Source organism: Dicentrarchus labrax, unplaced genomic scaffold (genome assembly GCF_905237075.1).
Source record: "Dicentrarchus labrax unplaced genomic scaffold, dlabrax2021, whole genome shotgun sequence".
In the NCBI taxonomy this organism is placed as follows: Eukaryota; Metazoa; Chordata; class Actinopteri; family Moronidae; genus Dicentrarchus; species Dicentrarchus labrax.
The window spans coordinates 24,514,246-24,530,651 of record NW_026136720.1 but is presented as its reverse complement, the minus strand read 5'-3'; the positions used below and the strand labels follow the sequence as shown (position 1 = coordinate 24,530,651).

At 38.6% G+C, this 16,406-nt stretch overlaps 1 protein-coding gene across 8 annotated transcripts in view; it reads right to left on the bottom strand.

Annotated features, from left to right (window-relative positions):
- Nucleotides 1-16,406, bottom strand: part of cadps2 (Ca++-dependent secretion activator 2) — a 200,163-nt gene that overhangs the window by 107,796 nt on the left and 75,961 nt on the right. For all 8 annotated transcript variants that reach the window (XM_051382486.1, XM_051382489.1, XM_051382485.1 and 5 more), the window contains exons 4-6: nucleotides 3,996-4,076; nucleotides 3,533-3,766; nucleotides 2,594-2,715 (exon numbers count right to left, since the gene is read on the bottom strand). In XM_051382486.1, coding sequence (XP_051238446.1) covers nucleotides 2,594-2,715; nucleotides 3,533-3,766; nucleotides 3,996-4,076 — 437 coding nt within the window. The remainder of the gene's footprint in view (nucleotides 1-2,593; nucleotides 2,716-3,532; nucleotides 3,767-3,995; nucleotides 4,077-16,406) is intronic.

Genomic DNA, 16,406 nt, shown 5'->3' with positions numbered 1-16,406 from the left:
AACACAGAAACAGTGGTTTGGTCCTTTAAGTGAGTCACAGATTCTTGGCATTCCAGAATAATTACGGGTATTCCTAATGAAAAGGTCCTCAGTGATTGAAGAGCTTACGCTAGAACTGCAGGAGTCATCAGAGCAATTGGACGACGTTGTAATCACAGATAATCATGTTGTCCATGTAATTATAGTTAACTACGATGTCATTAAGGGTATGGGTGCGTTATTGAAGATAAGGGGTGTGAAAATGTGCAGTGGGCTAATTACAGTGAAGGTTACAGGAGCTGCAGTAAAGCTGGGTTTACAGCACACGATCCCTGTTGACCAACGAGGTCGTCAGGTGACGGTGAGCTTGTCTAATTGGCTCTGTTTGGTGATTCTGGCGGCGGACGGCTGTCAGAAAAAAAAACTTTCCACCAGCAGCTGGGGCATGTGAAAGGGCAGCCTCATTACTGTACAGACCCCCGCTGTCCATGGGCATCCAATGATTAACAACCCCCAGCAAGAATGTACAGACCTGAGTGACAATCAGTCGCCAGTGGGCTGCACCACCATGGCAAAGAAAATAAAAACATTTTTATTTTCCAGTGGACATGGCATGTATGCTGCTGTGGAAATAATGGAAGAAGTTTTTTCCTGAACTCAGAAGTGATACAGGCAAATATATATTCTGATGTTTCATTTGTAAGTGAGTGATGTATTTCAGTTTTACAGTTTAGAAACGACTCATTTGATGTCTTATTTGTCTTTCATTGTACAATGAAAGTGTTATTTTGGGGTTATTTTTAAATATACTTTATTCTCATTTGATTACCATCACAAATCAATTTTTACTGCCTCTATGTGACTTTATGGCTGCACAACAGTATTTAAAATAAATAAATAAATGTATACTGCTATAACTCGAATAATCATATGGGGAACGTGGGACAGAGTGAAATGTGGTCAGAGAAGCAAACATTTTAATGAAGTTTACAGTTTACAGTATGACCAATGTTACATGCTAAACATAAGACTCAACTGCACTCAAAAAAAATCATAACTCAGTACAGTATGTACATTTTATCATGTTAACATGCCAACATGATAACTAACAATTATATATAACTATATAATCATAGAAACATGATTACAGAGGAGCCTAAAGGTTGGAGAAGCTGATTTGTGACCTGAAGATCCCTGTCTCAGTGACATAAATCTGACTGTAGACTGTAACGGTAAGAAAGTACACCTGGCTCTCAGGGGAAAAACGACCCTAAATAAGCTAAAAAAAAATAAGTGAAAAATGTTATACTTAAGCTACAACTGAAACCTGTTAACGCAACAAAGCCTGAAGGAGAATGTGAATGGCCCTATCTAGAGTCAGTGTGGTATCTTAATTCTAAGATTTTTTCAGATTTTCAGGAGATTATACACTAATGAAAACATACCTATGAATATTATATTCCATTTCTGCCAGTAGATTCTCCTAAATAAAACATACTGGACCTTTAAGTTAGCCTCAGTTAGTTAGCTCACAAGTTAGCCAAAGCTGAAGCTAACTGAAGAAGTCCAGCAGTCTGTAGCATATTAAACATGAATGTATTAACAGAGCTTTATATGGCATGGGGAGTCCAGTATTCAGATCTTATAATACATCCATCATGTTAACATGCAAACACTAACACTGTAGCATGCCTGTTAGCATTAGGATGAGACTGTAAGTGGACTGTAAGCAAGGTAATGTTCAGTTTAAATGTCAGCTGACGCCAAGCTTTAAATTTTATACCACACTAATGCCAAGAGGATAAGACTAGGAGTTGTCTCCATTTTTTATCTACCACACTGTAAAGGGTTTTTTGAGTGTAATGAACGTTACAGCCTCACAGGGGCACAAGTACATGGCTACAAACCTTCATTGTTGTTTTGTAAATTGTACCGGCTCATAAACCCGCATCCTGTAGAGTCCCAGGTGTGAGTCAGTCATGATTGGCTGTAATTAAAAACCTCAGGGGTCTGACCGAACTGAACCAATGAGGACTTTGAGCTCAGCTGGGCTTTCCTTCAGAAACCAGTGTGTGTGTGTTTATGTTTTGTATGTGATGAGAAGAGACTGACTCCCATCACCGTTACATAACAGCCTCATCTTCTCGCTGCATCAGCCTTGACTGAAGAATGAGAAACATTGCTTCGGGCAGGTTATCGTGGTGTTTGAAGAAGCTGAAGGTCACGCCTTCCATAGAATGTGGAGTTTAGTCGTCTGCCCAGAGCGCTGTTTGCTTTGTAAAGATGAGCGTCTGCTGTGATACAGTTTCAGGTAACTGTGTTAAGGAGGCTTTTCACCGACATCTGTGCGTTCATTTAATCTTCAAAAGCTCAGACGGATATCTAATTAGGAGTCAAGAGTGAAAGCTCAGAAGGCTGTAAACATGAAGCTTCCAATAAACTGGGTTTTAGCTCCGAACACAGTTCATGTCTCTTTAGTACCAAATAGATTACTGCCACAGAGCTGTTTGTCAAACTTTGTCCATGTGAAGACCGGTATGTAAACTCTGCTATTTTTATTCTCTTTGAGAACTAACTGAGTCACTGACATAGAGCAGGAAGAAGTAGGACTCACTGTGGTCTGGAGGCTTCAGCTTGATCTGTCTGCAGCTTTTCTCCTCCCTCCACCTCCATGGTGCAGTAAACGATCCGGTTTGGAGCCACAGACTTCAGACCCTGGACCTCCACTATCACAATCTGAAACCACCAGCAGAGAGTTAAAACACATGCATTGTTTTGACTGAGCAACAATTCAAAACCCCAAAACATTCAGTGCTCTGTGACCTTTTTCACAGCAGCCATTTTGGCATGAAATAGTAGTGTAAACATAGGTGTTACAATGACACTAATTAAGGTTCAGTTCCATTAAGGTCAAACAGAGTCAGGGTGCAGCGGTTGTGCATGTTGGCTCACTATAAAGGCTCTGCTACACTAAATGGAACTGAACCTTAATTAGTATCATCGGTAATACCGGTGTTTACTATTTTGTGTGGTTGCTGTGAAAAAGGTCTATTACTTTCTCGATCTCAATCGTCTGTCTATAAAATATCAGAACACTGCCCAAGGTGACATCTTCAAATGTCTGTTTGTCAAATCCTCTGTACCATCAACAGTCCAAAAATCAACGATATTCAGCTTACATTGATGTAAAACAGGAAAAAGCAGCAAATGTAACTTGAGAAATCCTCTTTAAATCTTGTCCTAAAACTCACTTTTATATATATATCTTAACTAATGGTATTTGTTTTAATTGTTTAAATTATTTTAGCTTGTTTTATATTTTATGTTTGGGATTTTATTTACTTTATTTGTTTTTACTGTGACACACTTTGTGACTTTGTTTTGAAAGGTCCTATTTAAATAAAGTTATTATCATAAATGACTTAATGGATTAATACATTCTCAAAATTGGAGTTCAATAATTTCTTGACAATCAACTAACCTATTCAGTGCTAGTGTACAATTTGGTGCAGTCGAATACCAGCGGATCAGACAAGTTCACATCCACACACACCTCCAGAGTGAAGGACAGCACGACATCAGACTTGGACAGGATGTCCCCCTCGTCTCCCATGTCCAGGAAGGAGTTGTTCATGGAGGATCGTTTGAGCTTCTGTTTGAAGTCGGGACCTCCTTTGGACACCGGCAGACTCTCCAGGTTGGCCATGAGCAGGTTGACCGACGAACGCAGCTCCTCCACATAAAGAGGCTCCATGTCACCAGAGACAAACTTTGGATATCTCCTCTCCTGCAGAACAGACATTCAGGCAGTGAAAATATGAAAACATTGCAAAAAACATTTTTTCATAGTTTCTAGACTTTGTTGGATCTACAACAAAGCTCATCACTGAAACTATCAGGTGACTACTGCAGAGTTGGTAAGAATTCTCTGTGGGTTTGTCAAGGATCTTGATATTATGTGTTTTATAGCATTATAACGTGATAAGTTTGGGTTTTATTGTTAGTGTGTTTCTCACTCTGGAAATCTTCTCGGCCAGCTGTAACCTTCCATCCAGCTCTCTGCGGATCTGAGCCGCCTGCTCGTCCACGTTGTCCAGCTGAGAAAGAAAAAACATTTTTTTCCCATCAGCCTTTCATCAGCCAGCCAATTAGAGAGCTGCAGGAAGAGTAAAGCAATCAAAAGGTGAAGAAGAGACACAGCAGGAGAGGTCTTTTGTGGAGAAGTGGATTTTTTTAACAACGCTCAGTTGTGTGTTGATAAACTAATCAACAGCTAAGGTGAGCCGACAGTAATTAGCCCATCAGGAGTGAGGGTCTGAAATTACAGTTTCAATCACTTCAACAGGATGAGGACAAAGTGCTTTTCGACCAATCACAGAAAAGAATATTAAATCATGTATATTGGTCAGTGTGGACCAGTTAAAGCTGCAGGTTGTTTAGCTGCAGGTCATCTGCTGTCCACCAGATGCTCCTCCAAGAAATGCCACACTGTATTGGAGTGAATGGGAAAACCCCAAACTTCTGTCTCACGTGGTCTCTATAGTTAATTTTCACCTTAGCATTCAGCACAGTTGTATTAGTAGCAAAGTTATGCAAACATGTAGTTTAATTAAGTTGGATTTCATGCTCTCATTTGCACAAAATAAAAGTTTAAGTCCAGGTAAGACTTGACCGATGAGATGAGATGCACACAACTAAAATCCATGCATTCATCAGACTTCACACCGCTCCCTCTTGAGGGCTTAATATAACTCTTGTCACATATTATTATTACTCCCCATCATCTGTACGTTCCCCTTTAACAGTGACTGTGGACTAAAATGTTCTTTCCAAACATTTTCATTAACATCCCTGTCTGTCACTTACAAAAGTATCCAACTGCTTAGAAAAATCTTTGTTTTAGATAGTTGGAACTGGAAAAAATGTCAGACCTACAAGTGGGATCTTGGGCTAAAAAAGGATAAGGGAACTTAGTTGGGGTTCGCATGAGGTACTTATCCAGAGTCAATGTATTACCTAGAGTAGGTGGTCTCGCACTCTCACACAAGGAAGCAGCCAACAAAAACAGCAACATAAAAACCTTTAATAAATCAATATCAGTTAAGTGTATGCTATTTTAACTTTTTAACTTTTAAATTAAATTAAATTCACTAAATGTTTTTATTGTTTACTCGTGATTCACTCAGTGTTTATCTCTTCTGGAGTCAGCAGGGTTTGATAACTATTTTTTTCCACTACGTTGCAGTCTCTTTCTTGTGGCACAATATTGTCTCAACCTATAACTGCTATTCCTATCCCTAAGCCCAACTGTGCCGTGCACAACATATTATGCTGAAGATCAGCTGTTTGGAGCAGAGTTACAGCGGTTTATAGCGGGGGGTGTGGCTTAGCCATTTTGCAGTGCCCGTGCCCGGTTACAAAAGAATACGTAAATATTGGCCACGTTTGAATTTTGTGCAAAGTTTTGTGAGCTTTCGAGCATGTTTAGGCCTCCGAAAATGCGATTGAAGGGGCAGAAAAATAATAATAACAGCCAATTCTAACAGATACAATAGGTCCTTGCACTGATCAATGCTTGGGCCCTAAAAAAAATTAAATGTGTGATTATGACAGCGACAACGAAGTGACACTCATCGTGGAGGCAAGAGGATACCTTTGTGAAGCAGAGTATACAGAAGAGGAACAGATGCAGATGGATACTGAATGGACTGATTATCAGGTTGCCCCAATAAGTCCATTAAAACGCTCCAATTAATTCAGAACGCTGCAGCACGAGTACTGACAGGAACTAGAAAAAAAGATCACATCTCTCCTGTACTAGCTTCTCTGCATTGGCTCCCTGTAAAATGTAGAATTGGATTTAAAATCCTCCTCCTCACCTATAAAGCTCTTCATGGTCAGGCCCCTTCATATCTTAAAGAGCTCATAGTACCCTATTACCCCTCTAGAACACTACGTTCTCTGAATGCTGGGCTACTTGTGGTTCCTATAGTCTCTAAAAGTAGAACAGGAGCCAGAGCCTTCAGTTACCAAGCTCCTCTCTTGTGGAACCAGCTTCCAGTTGTGGTTCGGGAGGCAGACACCCTCACCACATTCAAGAGTAGGCTTAAGACATTCCTCTTTGATAAAGCTTATAGTTAGGGCTGGATCAGGTGAGTCCTGAACCATCCCTTAGTTATGCTGCTATAGGCCTAGACTATCGGGGGATTTCCCATGGTGCACTGAGCTCCTCCCTTCCTCTCTCTTTCTGCACTCATTCATGTCCCATTAATGCATGTTATTAACTTCACTTCTTCCCCGGAGTTCTTGTGCTTTCTCGTCTCACAGGTTCTCATGGATCCTGGTGGAGCCTCCTGCCATGGTCCTGCTTGACTGCCATTGCCAATACTGTTGTTGCTGTGCACCTGTCTGTCTGTCTGTCTGTCTGTCTGTCTGTCTGTCTGTCTGTCTGGCTCTCTCTCTCTCTCTCTGGCTCTCTCTCTGTCTCTCTCTCTCTCTCTCTCTCTCTCTCTGTCTGTCTCTCTCTCTCTCTCTCTCTCTCTCTCTCTCTCTCTCTCTCTCACCCCAACTGGTCGAGACAGACGACCACCCACCTAGAGCCGGAGGATCTGTCCTAGGTTTCTGCCTTTTAACAGGCAGTTTTTCCTTGCCCTTGTCGCCAAGTGCTTGCTCATGGTGGTACTGTTGGGTCTCTGTAATTAATGTTAAAGAGTTCGGTCTAGACCTGCTCTATTTGAAAAGTGTCCTGAGATAACTTCTGTTATGAATTGGCGCTATACAAATAAAATTGAATTGAATTGAATTGAATTGAATTGAATTGAATTGAGGTAATGTAGCCAAAGGAAAGGGCAATTTGATGACATGGTAAGGTGTGGAAAATGTTCTTAATATTGTTCATACCTCATACAACCCCATTTCAAACAACCCAAACTATATATTTAAGACTTAAAGAGAGGCATGGTTTACAGAGTGTTTTTCCTCAATTGACAGCTGTCAGAGAACCAAAATATGCAGTGTTAGTTGAGGCTTGTTGAAATCTACTGAGGCCCGAACTCTTTGGCCTGGATTAGAATGTTCTGTTCCCGTAACTGACAAACAAAATGTTTTAGCCCCACAGTGTGTTTGAGCTGTAGTTTAACAAGCGATAGTAAAAAAAACCCCTCCCCATTATCACCTTGAAGCAACTGCATTAAACTGATTTGGCAGAGACTTTTAATCCAAAGCACCTTACTTATTGGGGTTCAGCGTCTGGCATAAAGACACTTCAACATGTGAACAGGAGAAGCAAAGAATCAAACAAGCAACCTACCAATTGTGGCAGATATGCTCTACAACCTGAGCTAGAGCTACCCCAGCTACATGCACAAATTGACATCATGTTGAGTGATCAGTTTGACTTGAATGTATATGAGTTATTTTTGACGTGTCCTTGTCTTTTTTCTAAGCTTTGATTGAACTTGTCTTTTCAGGCTACAGCCAGTAGTAGTGTTCATTATTAGAACAAGAGAAGAAACTCGATGGCCCAGAGTCTTATAAAACTCATGTTTACAGTCACCGCTGCAATTTCACCTTGACCACAGAGAGCTGTGCTGTTTGAGAGCTCCACACTGAGCAGGAGGGTTGGCCAACAAGTTGTCTGTTAAACTTGATACCAGCGAGACTCAAAGAAGATGAAAGCAGAGTGGAAACTGAACAAGGTTTGCTTACTTGGCAGAAAACAGCGCCTCGTTTCACAAATCTGTGATGAGCAGAGGCGTCTAGAATGACAATCACAGATAAAGCAGCTCTGATGGAAACTCGCCTGAAACCAAGAGACAAGTGGAACCCTGAGAGTCGATAACACAGAGAAGATAAGCCGTTTAATTTGAGCCTGTACCAAAATGGATCCCAGAGAATCAGTTAAAAATCAGCTGTCAGTGTCTCGTTAACAGAGAATGCTAACTTAATTTAGTCACACTGAGGAGTTATCAAGACCTGCAGCTGAATAGAAAAATGCTGAAGGGCAAAATTCTAAACTAAAAATCAGGAGGAGGAGGAGCCACAACTGCAGATGAACATGGAAGTCTGAGACCCTCAACTTCTAGACTTCTCAGTCCATGTCCTGGCTAGCTTTCTGTTGGCAGCCTGCAGTTCTTTCTTACAAACACAACCTCATCTGAAGGACTGTTTGTAGTTCCTGACATGGCTGAAGGGATTCTAAAGATGTTTGGATTTGTGTTGCAGTTTTAAAGGAAGCAGAAAACACCCATCCACAAAGTCTTTAGCGTGTCAAGTGCTGCATTAAAGCACAGAGCCATGACACACATCTGTCCATCGTGTTTACAATACCTTGATTAAATCGCATGCAAATGACACCAAGCTGCAAGAAAATAACCACGATTGTGAGCTATATATATGGTAACAGATGAAAAGTTCTCCTCCAGCCAAAAATCATTCCTACAGTTAAATGTTTGATCTTCACTGTGCAAAGTGCCGTCTGTGCAGAGTTTGACACTAGAAGGATGTTTTCACATCTCATCTGAAAGTGGAAAGTTCACATCACAAATACTTTGGAAGTCAAACCTGGTGCAATTTTCTACTTCTACAAGTGTGAAGTAGAAATTTGAAGCCTCCAGTACACATACAATGAGAATGGAGTTTATAGTGAAGTAGGAGACATCTTGTGTTCAGCAGGAAACCTTTAGCAAAGCATATTCATAGATTCTGGAATTTTTAATGAGGTAGAAGGAGTAAATTACTTTTTACGGATGTTAATGTAAAAATTATACTTTGCAGAAAAAAACATATCAGACAGACATTAATGTCCGAGCTGATTAATTGTCGGTACTGTATGCCTTAATACATTCCTGGAGAGGATCGTTAAGGGTTCGCCAAAGTTATCAAAATTCATCCTGTGATGATAGTCGCCACGACATTTCACTTGGACTAATGGTTGCGCCAGAGCAGTGGTTCCTAAGCTGGGGGTTGGGACCCCACGAAGGGGTTACCAAAGCTTCAAGGGGTGTAAGAAAAAACTAAAAAATATATATATACAGTAGACATATCCCAGCATTTCAGAATTTTATAAATTATTATTCAAGATCTGAACTTTGAAAACCTGAACAGCTATATTCACAGAACCTTTACTCTGCTCAACAGGATGAGGCATTCTGCATTAGAAAAGTACTAAACCAAAAAGCTGATAGATCGTAAAAAAAGAAGCATGTATGATTGTTAAAAAAAGCACAGAAAAACAGCATTGTTATAAAAATTCCAGGAAAACTCATCACTGATCAATATTCACAGGAAATAATTTGTTTAAAATTCATCCAAATTGTTCATTGTACAGTTTATCAGTTGTTCTCTACTGATATTGTTATTGTTATATTGTTATATATATAATATGAAATATCCATAAAATGGGTCATGTAGGAGGTGCTAGAGAAAAGGTTAAGACTTCGTCACCTGCGGATGATTGTATGTAAAACCTTCGGTGACAATCCATCTAACAATTGTTGACATATTTCATTCTGGACCAATAACATTCTCACCATTATCTCATGTAACCACTCCCTGTCAGGCCTGACATCCGCCTTCACTAATTGCTGAGAGATGGAGATTTGTTCATGGACAATTTGACAGGTTTTTTTTTTTTCTATTATCTTTCTGCTGACACTTCAGTCGACAAAATCTATCAGAAATGTGGTTGTGTGGCTCTATGTGCTGAGAGCTGAGGCTCTGACATAAACTAACAGGCATGTTTAGTCATTGTTGTGCAGTCGTCACTGATGAGGTCTGCTGATCACTGAGTTCTAATTAACTCAGCATTGTGAGGAAGAAAAAGGAATTCATTATCAGAGTAATGGAGGTCGAACCATCGTGCACATGTCAAGTTCTGTCTGACAGATAGACTTTTAAATTCAATTCACTAAATGTTTTTACTGTTTACTCGTGACTCACTCAGTGTTTATCTCTTGTAGAGTCATCAGTGTTTGAGAGTAGTGGGGAAGGTCAAGATGTGTTTATATACTTAAATAATATAAATAATGATAATGCAGCATAATAACTGTATGTAGCGTACTAACTATAGATACTGTCATTGAAAAGATTAATTTCAGACATTTGTGATTTTCAAGCTTGATACAATTTTATAAAAGTTTGTGTCATGATGCTTTTGATTGAGCTAGCCTTCCTTCCTTATTTGTGTCACTGCCTTTCTGTTTTTATTTATTTGGTTATTTACTTATAATCACTTTGTTTTGTTTGGAGGATTTGCCTTTTCTTTTGTTCTTCAGAAAAAGTAAACATTGCAAGCTTAAAACAGGGCTCTGATTCCTCAATAATTCGCCATCTCTATTAAATATGTGATAATGATGAAAGTATTACCCAGAAGCACTTTATCTGAACTGACAAGTTTGTGTAGCATCAGTCAGCAGCGTGATTAACTTTTTGTGGTCAGAAAAACAACTGCTGTACACGGTTACTTTGCATTCCTTGTTGTGTCTCCAGTTAATTACACTGAAATCTAATTACCTCTACTGAAAAAAGAGAGCTCACAGTCCACCGCTATCAAACAACACGTTTCACTCAGCAGAGTTACACAAAGAGGTTTATATCAGGGGATGGGATTTTTATCGTTTGGATACTTTCAAAATCTAGCCGTCTCTTGCTAGTTTCTCCAACCTGCCCTTATGTCCAATTCAGTTCCAGTCAGTTTATCTGACATGTAAGGTCACTGAGAGAAAGTAAAATTCTTGCATTATACTATCGGTGAAAAACACAACAATCAAAGTACTGTTATTTATTTAGTTATTATTATATGTTCATGCACAGTGGAAGGCACAAAGTGAACAAAACATGGCTTACCTAATTTAGTGTAAACAGTAGTAGATTCGGAGGGATCTTAACTCTGATTTTATTTTGTCATTAAAATCAGAGTTAAGATTCTTCCGAATCTACTTCTACCTTAGTTAGGGTCACAAAGTGAGATTCTGATACAGACGATTTCAACTCACATTGGACTTCTTAAGATGTGAAATTTACAGACACAGCATTTAATAGATCTGAAATTCATTCGAGGTTCCGTTGATTAATCTGCCTCCCCTGTAAGAGGATGATAGAGGCAATTACTGACACTTGGCTGCATGTACTAAAATTAACAAGCACACACACGCAGATCAGAGTACATTCTAGCTTTGTTACCATGACTTCTATTATGTGGTCTTTGTTTGCAGCCTTTCTAATTCTGCCTCATAGAGTATTTCTATGACAACCAGCCTTCATATGACGCCATTAAAGTCTCTGCAACACATCAGCACATCAGAAAGGCACATCAAACTGTTAGACACTGACTTAAAAACACAAAGAAAGGTCCGGTATTAGCACTAAAAAACACGTTTTGGTTGAAGGCATAATGAGGAGGATTTCCCCAAGTGTCTAGACTAAAAATAATCCCTCTAAATAATCACTTATGACCCACTAGAAGCATGTGGCAGTGTCAGCATCAGCAGAGACCCTGCCCCCTGCCTGTATTTTCTCTTTTTCCTGTGTTTAGGAAGTTTCTGGGTGTCAACCTTTGGGCAACGTGCAGGGTGTGAGGTTAGGACTCTATAAAAACGTGTCTCTCCTCTGCTTTCGGTCTGTGTCAAGAATGTAAAAAAAGCTGCAGGTCTGTAAGTCTGACCGATGAAAGAAGGAGAAAAGCCTGAAACACCAGCAACAGCTGCAGAACCTTCTCCACTCAGCTAAAAAACAACTTATCTTAAAATACGTCACTACATAGGTGCAGCACCATATTTCTTCCCCTGTCGCTCCACCTTAAGTACGTACTCTGTTAAATTAAAATACCAGTTTGATACCTTGCAAAAACAAATCACAGAGATGCCGATTTGCATGAGACTAATATTATTACAGGACCTCTGTGCTTGGAGATATAAGGTAGGTCATTTACCGTGGAATTTATACTTTATAAGTTAGGGACATGGCAGATTCACACAGGATTAAGATCACCCATGTCCTCAGCAATTACTACAAATAATATATTGATGATACTACTCCAACGCAAAAAGAGCTTTACTCAGTATGCCTGTAAGGGCAGACAGTAATGGTAAATGGACCTGTGCTTGTATAGCGCCTTTCTAGTCCGACCACTCAAAGTGCTTTTTACACTACGTGCCACATTCACCCTTTCACACACATTCACTCAGCGATGGCAAAGTCCATCGAACAGAAACTACCTCATTCATACACATTCACACACAGTGCACAGCCTAGGGAGCAATTCGAGGTTCAGTACAGTAGTTGCTCAAGGATACTCCGACATGTGACAACAAATAACATTCCGATTATTGGACGACCCGCTCTTCCCCTGAGACAGTGTAGATAACAACTCAGATAAATGTATAAAATAATTGATTGTTTTAGTTGTTGTTGTTTTTTTTGTGTTTTCTTTGTTTTTTAATATATATATATATACACACACACACACACACACACACACACACACACATTTACAGTTTGATCTATCTATTCTATTTTAATATATTTTAATATAATATATATTATATATTATATTTCATAATTTGTTATTACTGTTATATTGACAACAGACTACTTGTTTTAACTGTAGCCTGTTACTTTACTACTGTTTTAATTACATTTTTAGTTTACACAAACTGATTGATTGATTCATTGTAATTAATTACTTATTGACTGAGATTGATTGATTGTGACTGTGATTGTGATTGAATCAACCATAGTTACAGTATTACCAACAGTATAGATTACTATTAATTTATTCTAAATTTATTGTAAACTTTATTGTTACTATTATTATTTTTAATTCCAAACGCTTGCTTTGGCAATATGTACAGTGTTACGTCATGCCAATAAAGCCATTTGAATTGTGAATTGTGAAATTGTGTAAATTAGTATTTAACGCCCAATTTACCTTAATCATTTAAAGTGAATTAATCACCAAAATTGGAAAAGTCTTCTTGGAATGCTTAAAATGGCACTCACTCTGCTGAATGTTAATGGACCAAAAAATGGAATTTATTGATAAAGGGTCACAGGAAAATGTAAGATGGCCATGTTCCTTTTGATAAATGTGTGTCCTTCAAACTAGTGTTCATCTACAGTTGATTAGCAAAATCACATTTACAGAAGGCCCGAAGAGCAAGTGACTCTTCATGTGCTGAAATTAAATGGTGTGGAAAGCAACTCAGTATGAGCTGGCACTGTGCTGCTCACTTCAGGAAGAAAAATACAAAACTTTGTCACAACAATCAGAAATAAAAAATGAAATGAAATGTACCCAACATGCTCTATAAAGATCAACTTTAACTTCACCCCATCATTATCTGCACAGCAACGGAATCAGAGACCAAATCTGCAAAAACTTAAAACTGAGCTTGCTTTGTTGTAATAAAACAAATTCAATTTAATTTATATTTGAGCAATCATCTTCAGGTATCTAATTTTTTATGTGTTCATTTTATGAGTGTTAAACCATTGTCTTATTACAAACTGAACAACCTTCTGTGCACAAACACAGATGATCACAGACTAATCATCTGACAGATGAAAGACTGGCAGAGAAAAAAGACACAATTACACCCTGCCATCAGTTACAGGCAAGAATCAAAAGAACAATGGAGGGGGAAAAACCCCACAAAATATGTGGAGATATAGTTCAAAAGACTGAGAGGAAAATAAAACACAAGAAGAAAGTAGCTCAGGGGCAGAAAGCAGATTTTCAGACAGAATTGCAGAGCTTCCTCTCGATGCTGAAGCTGCTGGCAATATATTAGAGCTTCATCTACCTGTAAATGTAAAGCAGATAATAAACCAACTCAGACTGCTCCAAAAAGGTGTCAACAGCAGTTTGGGCAGAGATGTTCTGATACCATTTTTTTTGTTCAAGAATCCGAACTCGATACCTGAACTTGATACAGAGTACCGATATGATACATGTGCGCCAAATAATATACACTAGTATCTGTATTGGAACTATAAATTTGTCAAGGACACTAATTGACATGAACTTCAGACAGGAGGAGCCAGGGAGCTAACAACAGACCCTGTGATTAATGGCATCCAAAACATTAATGCAACTTTAAAAAGATTCCTAAGTTTATTGCAAAAAGCTTTTATGTGAAACTTGGTTAAATTATATTAGTGTATTTATACCATCATCACAACTCTGCACTTGAAACATTTGCTCTGTGATTCACTGTCAGACTATATCATTTTAATTATGTTGTGAATTCACAAAGTAGAAGTAGGTGTTAAAACTGGCAGCATGCAGACTAAAACCACTGGATTTTCTAAGTGTGGTGTTGATGGACTCCCAATAGAAATAGAGAAACAGATATGGCCGGACACAACACAACACAGAAACATTAATTCCTTACAGTGCTGCAATAGCTCATTGGCAAACACATTGTATGACACTGGCATACACCACCTGGGTTATAACAAAATGGGGTGCATATTGGTGATCTACAGGAAGTTAGTATTGCACTGTATTGATGTGGACTGATTTGTTCCACTTATCTACACAGTTGGAGCTGCAGCAATGGCTGGGACACACAGCTCATAAAGGCCATTGAGGTGCTTAAAATCTTAAAATTCTGCACTTGATACTGTCACCTTTATTCCAGATTTGGATACCTATAAGCCTAATTTAATTAAAGAGAGAAAGATTTTGACTAACAAATTTACAATGGAATGTCACTGTCTGAAATAGCTGCTGAAATTAACACTGGCTGGTTGTCCCCACGGACACCATATTTAAAAACTGACAAAATACAGAGAGATGTACCTGGCAGTGATAGACTTAATCAGAACTCGTTTGGCAAGGGTTTGAAAGTAACAGACGTCCATTTATCTGTTAAAGTCTCCAGGTTTAAAGACAAGCAAGCAGAACTATAAGCTTGTTCTTTTCAACATTAATTCTAGTTGTAAAGATCCTTTTGCAGCCTGTTTTTTTTCTCACCCTTGTCATTCAGCCCTCTGATGCTCCCTTTTTTCCTCCTTATCAATACATTGTTTTATATTTAGCGGACACCATTTAAATTTTCAGTGGAGTAACGCTCCTGCACAGAACTTAATTAAAAAATTCCCCCAGCTAACAAAGTCATTTGTAGGGAAAATATCCACCCAATCTGCAGAAAGGAAATGTTTTTCAGTTGACTTCTCCTGTGTAATATTCTAATAGTCTTTCAAAATCGCAATGGAATAAATATCTTCAGAGATTTTAATGAACACACACACACACACACACACACACACACACACACACACACACACACACACACACACACACACACACACACACACACACACACACACACACAGAATGGACTGTCACTGCTGTTTACCCTCGGAGACCAGCTGATCTGAACACCTGGACTCTCCATCCCTCCACAGCTGTAGGTCCTCCTCTCTTCTATTTTTATCTCCCTCCATCTTTTCCATTATTGAAAGAGAAGTGTACACCTCTCTCAGGCTCACTCACTCCCTGCAGAGTGTATTTTTATCCTCCTCCTCCTCTCTTCTAATTTGAAGGGTCTTTTTTTTTTTTTACATTAAGTAAATGTAAAAAAGGAGAAGTAATGCTATTTTGATAAAGATGTTTTTGGAAATGACCATGTAAATTATATCTGTAGATATAAAAGCTACAGGTGTAAGAAAATATCAATACACTTGAGTATTGCGAAATTTTGTTTTGTGATATTGTATCCATTCTCAAAATAATTTAACGGTTTAAACCCCCAACTGCTAGAAAGTAAACTTTTTTTTACTAACTTTTGAAAAATACTTTATATGGTGGTGTGTTCTTCATACCATGACAGTTTTCCTAAAAAAATAATTTTTAAAATTGCATATATCACAATCGAAATGAATCGTAAACCATGTATGTAAGTAAGTAAGTAAGTAATGTATTGGCAGATTTTTGCCAATACACAGCCCTAATTAAAGCCTTGTTCCAGGGGATTATACACTAATGAAAACATAGTTATGAATATTATATTCCATTTCTGCCAATAGATCCTCCTAAATGTTACACACTGGACCTTTAAAGAACTGCACACTAAATTATCTTTTTTTTTTTGCCCTGTACACAATCCTATAGATCCAAGCTGAGCCATGGCCAACTGTAACCATTCAAGCTAGGCTCGTGCTGATTGGCAATTGGATCAAATATCAACGATTTAAGGGATGATTGATTTTACCAACCCTAATATTAGGGTGATTTTTTCTTACCATCAGAACTAAGACATTATAAAAAATAATCTCACACAGTACTGCACAGAAACTGTGCATTTAGAGAGGTTCCTGGTGTAGCAAAATGCCCGCCCACTGAGCTCCATTATTAAATTACAAACCAGTTTCCCATCTCTTTTTCACGGCTCTGACACCCCACATCTCCGTTCTCCATATGC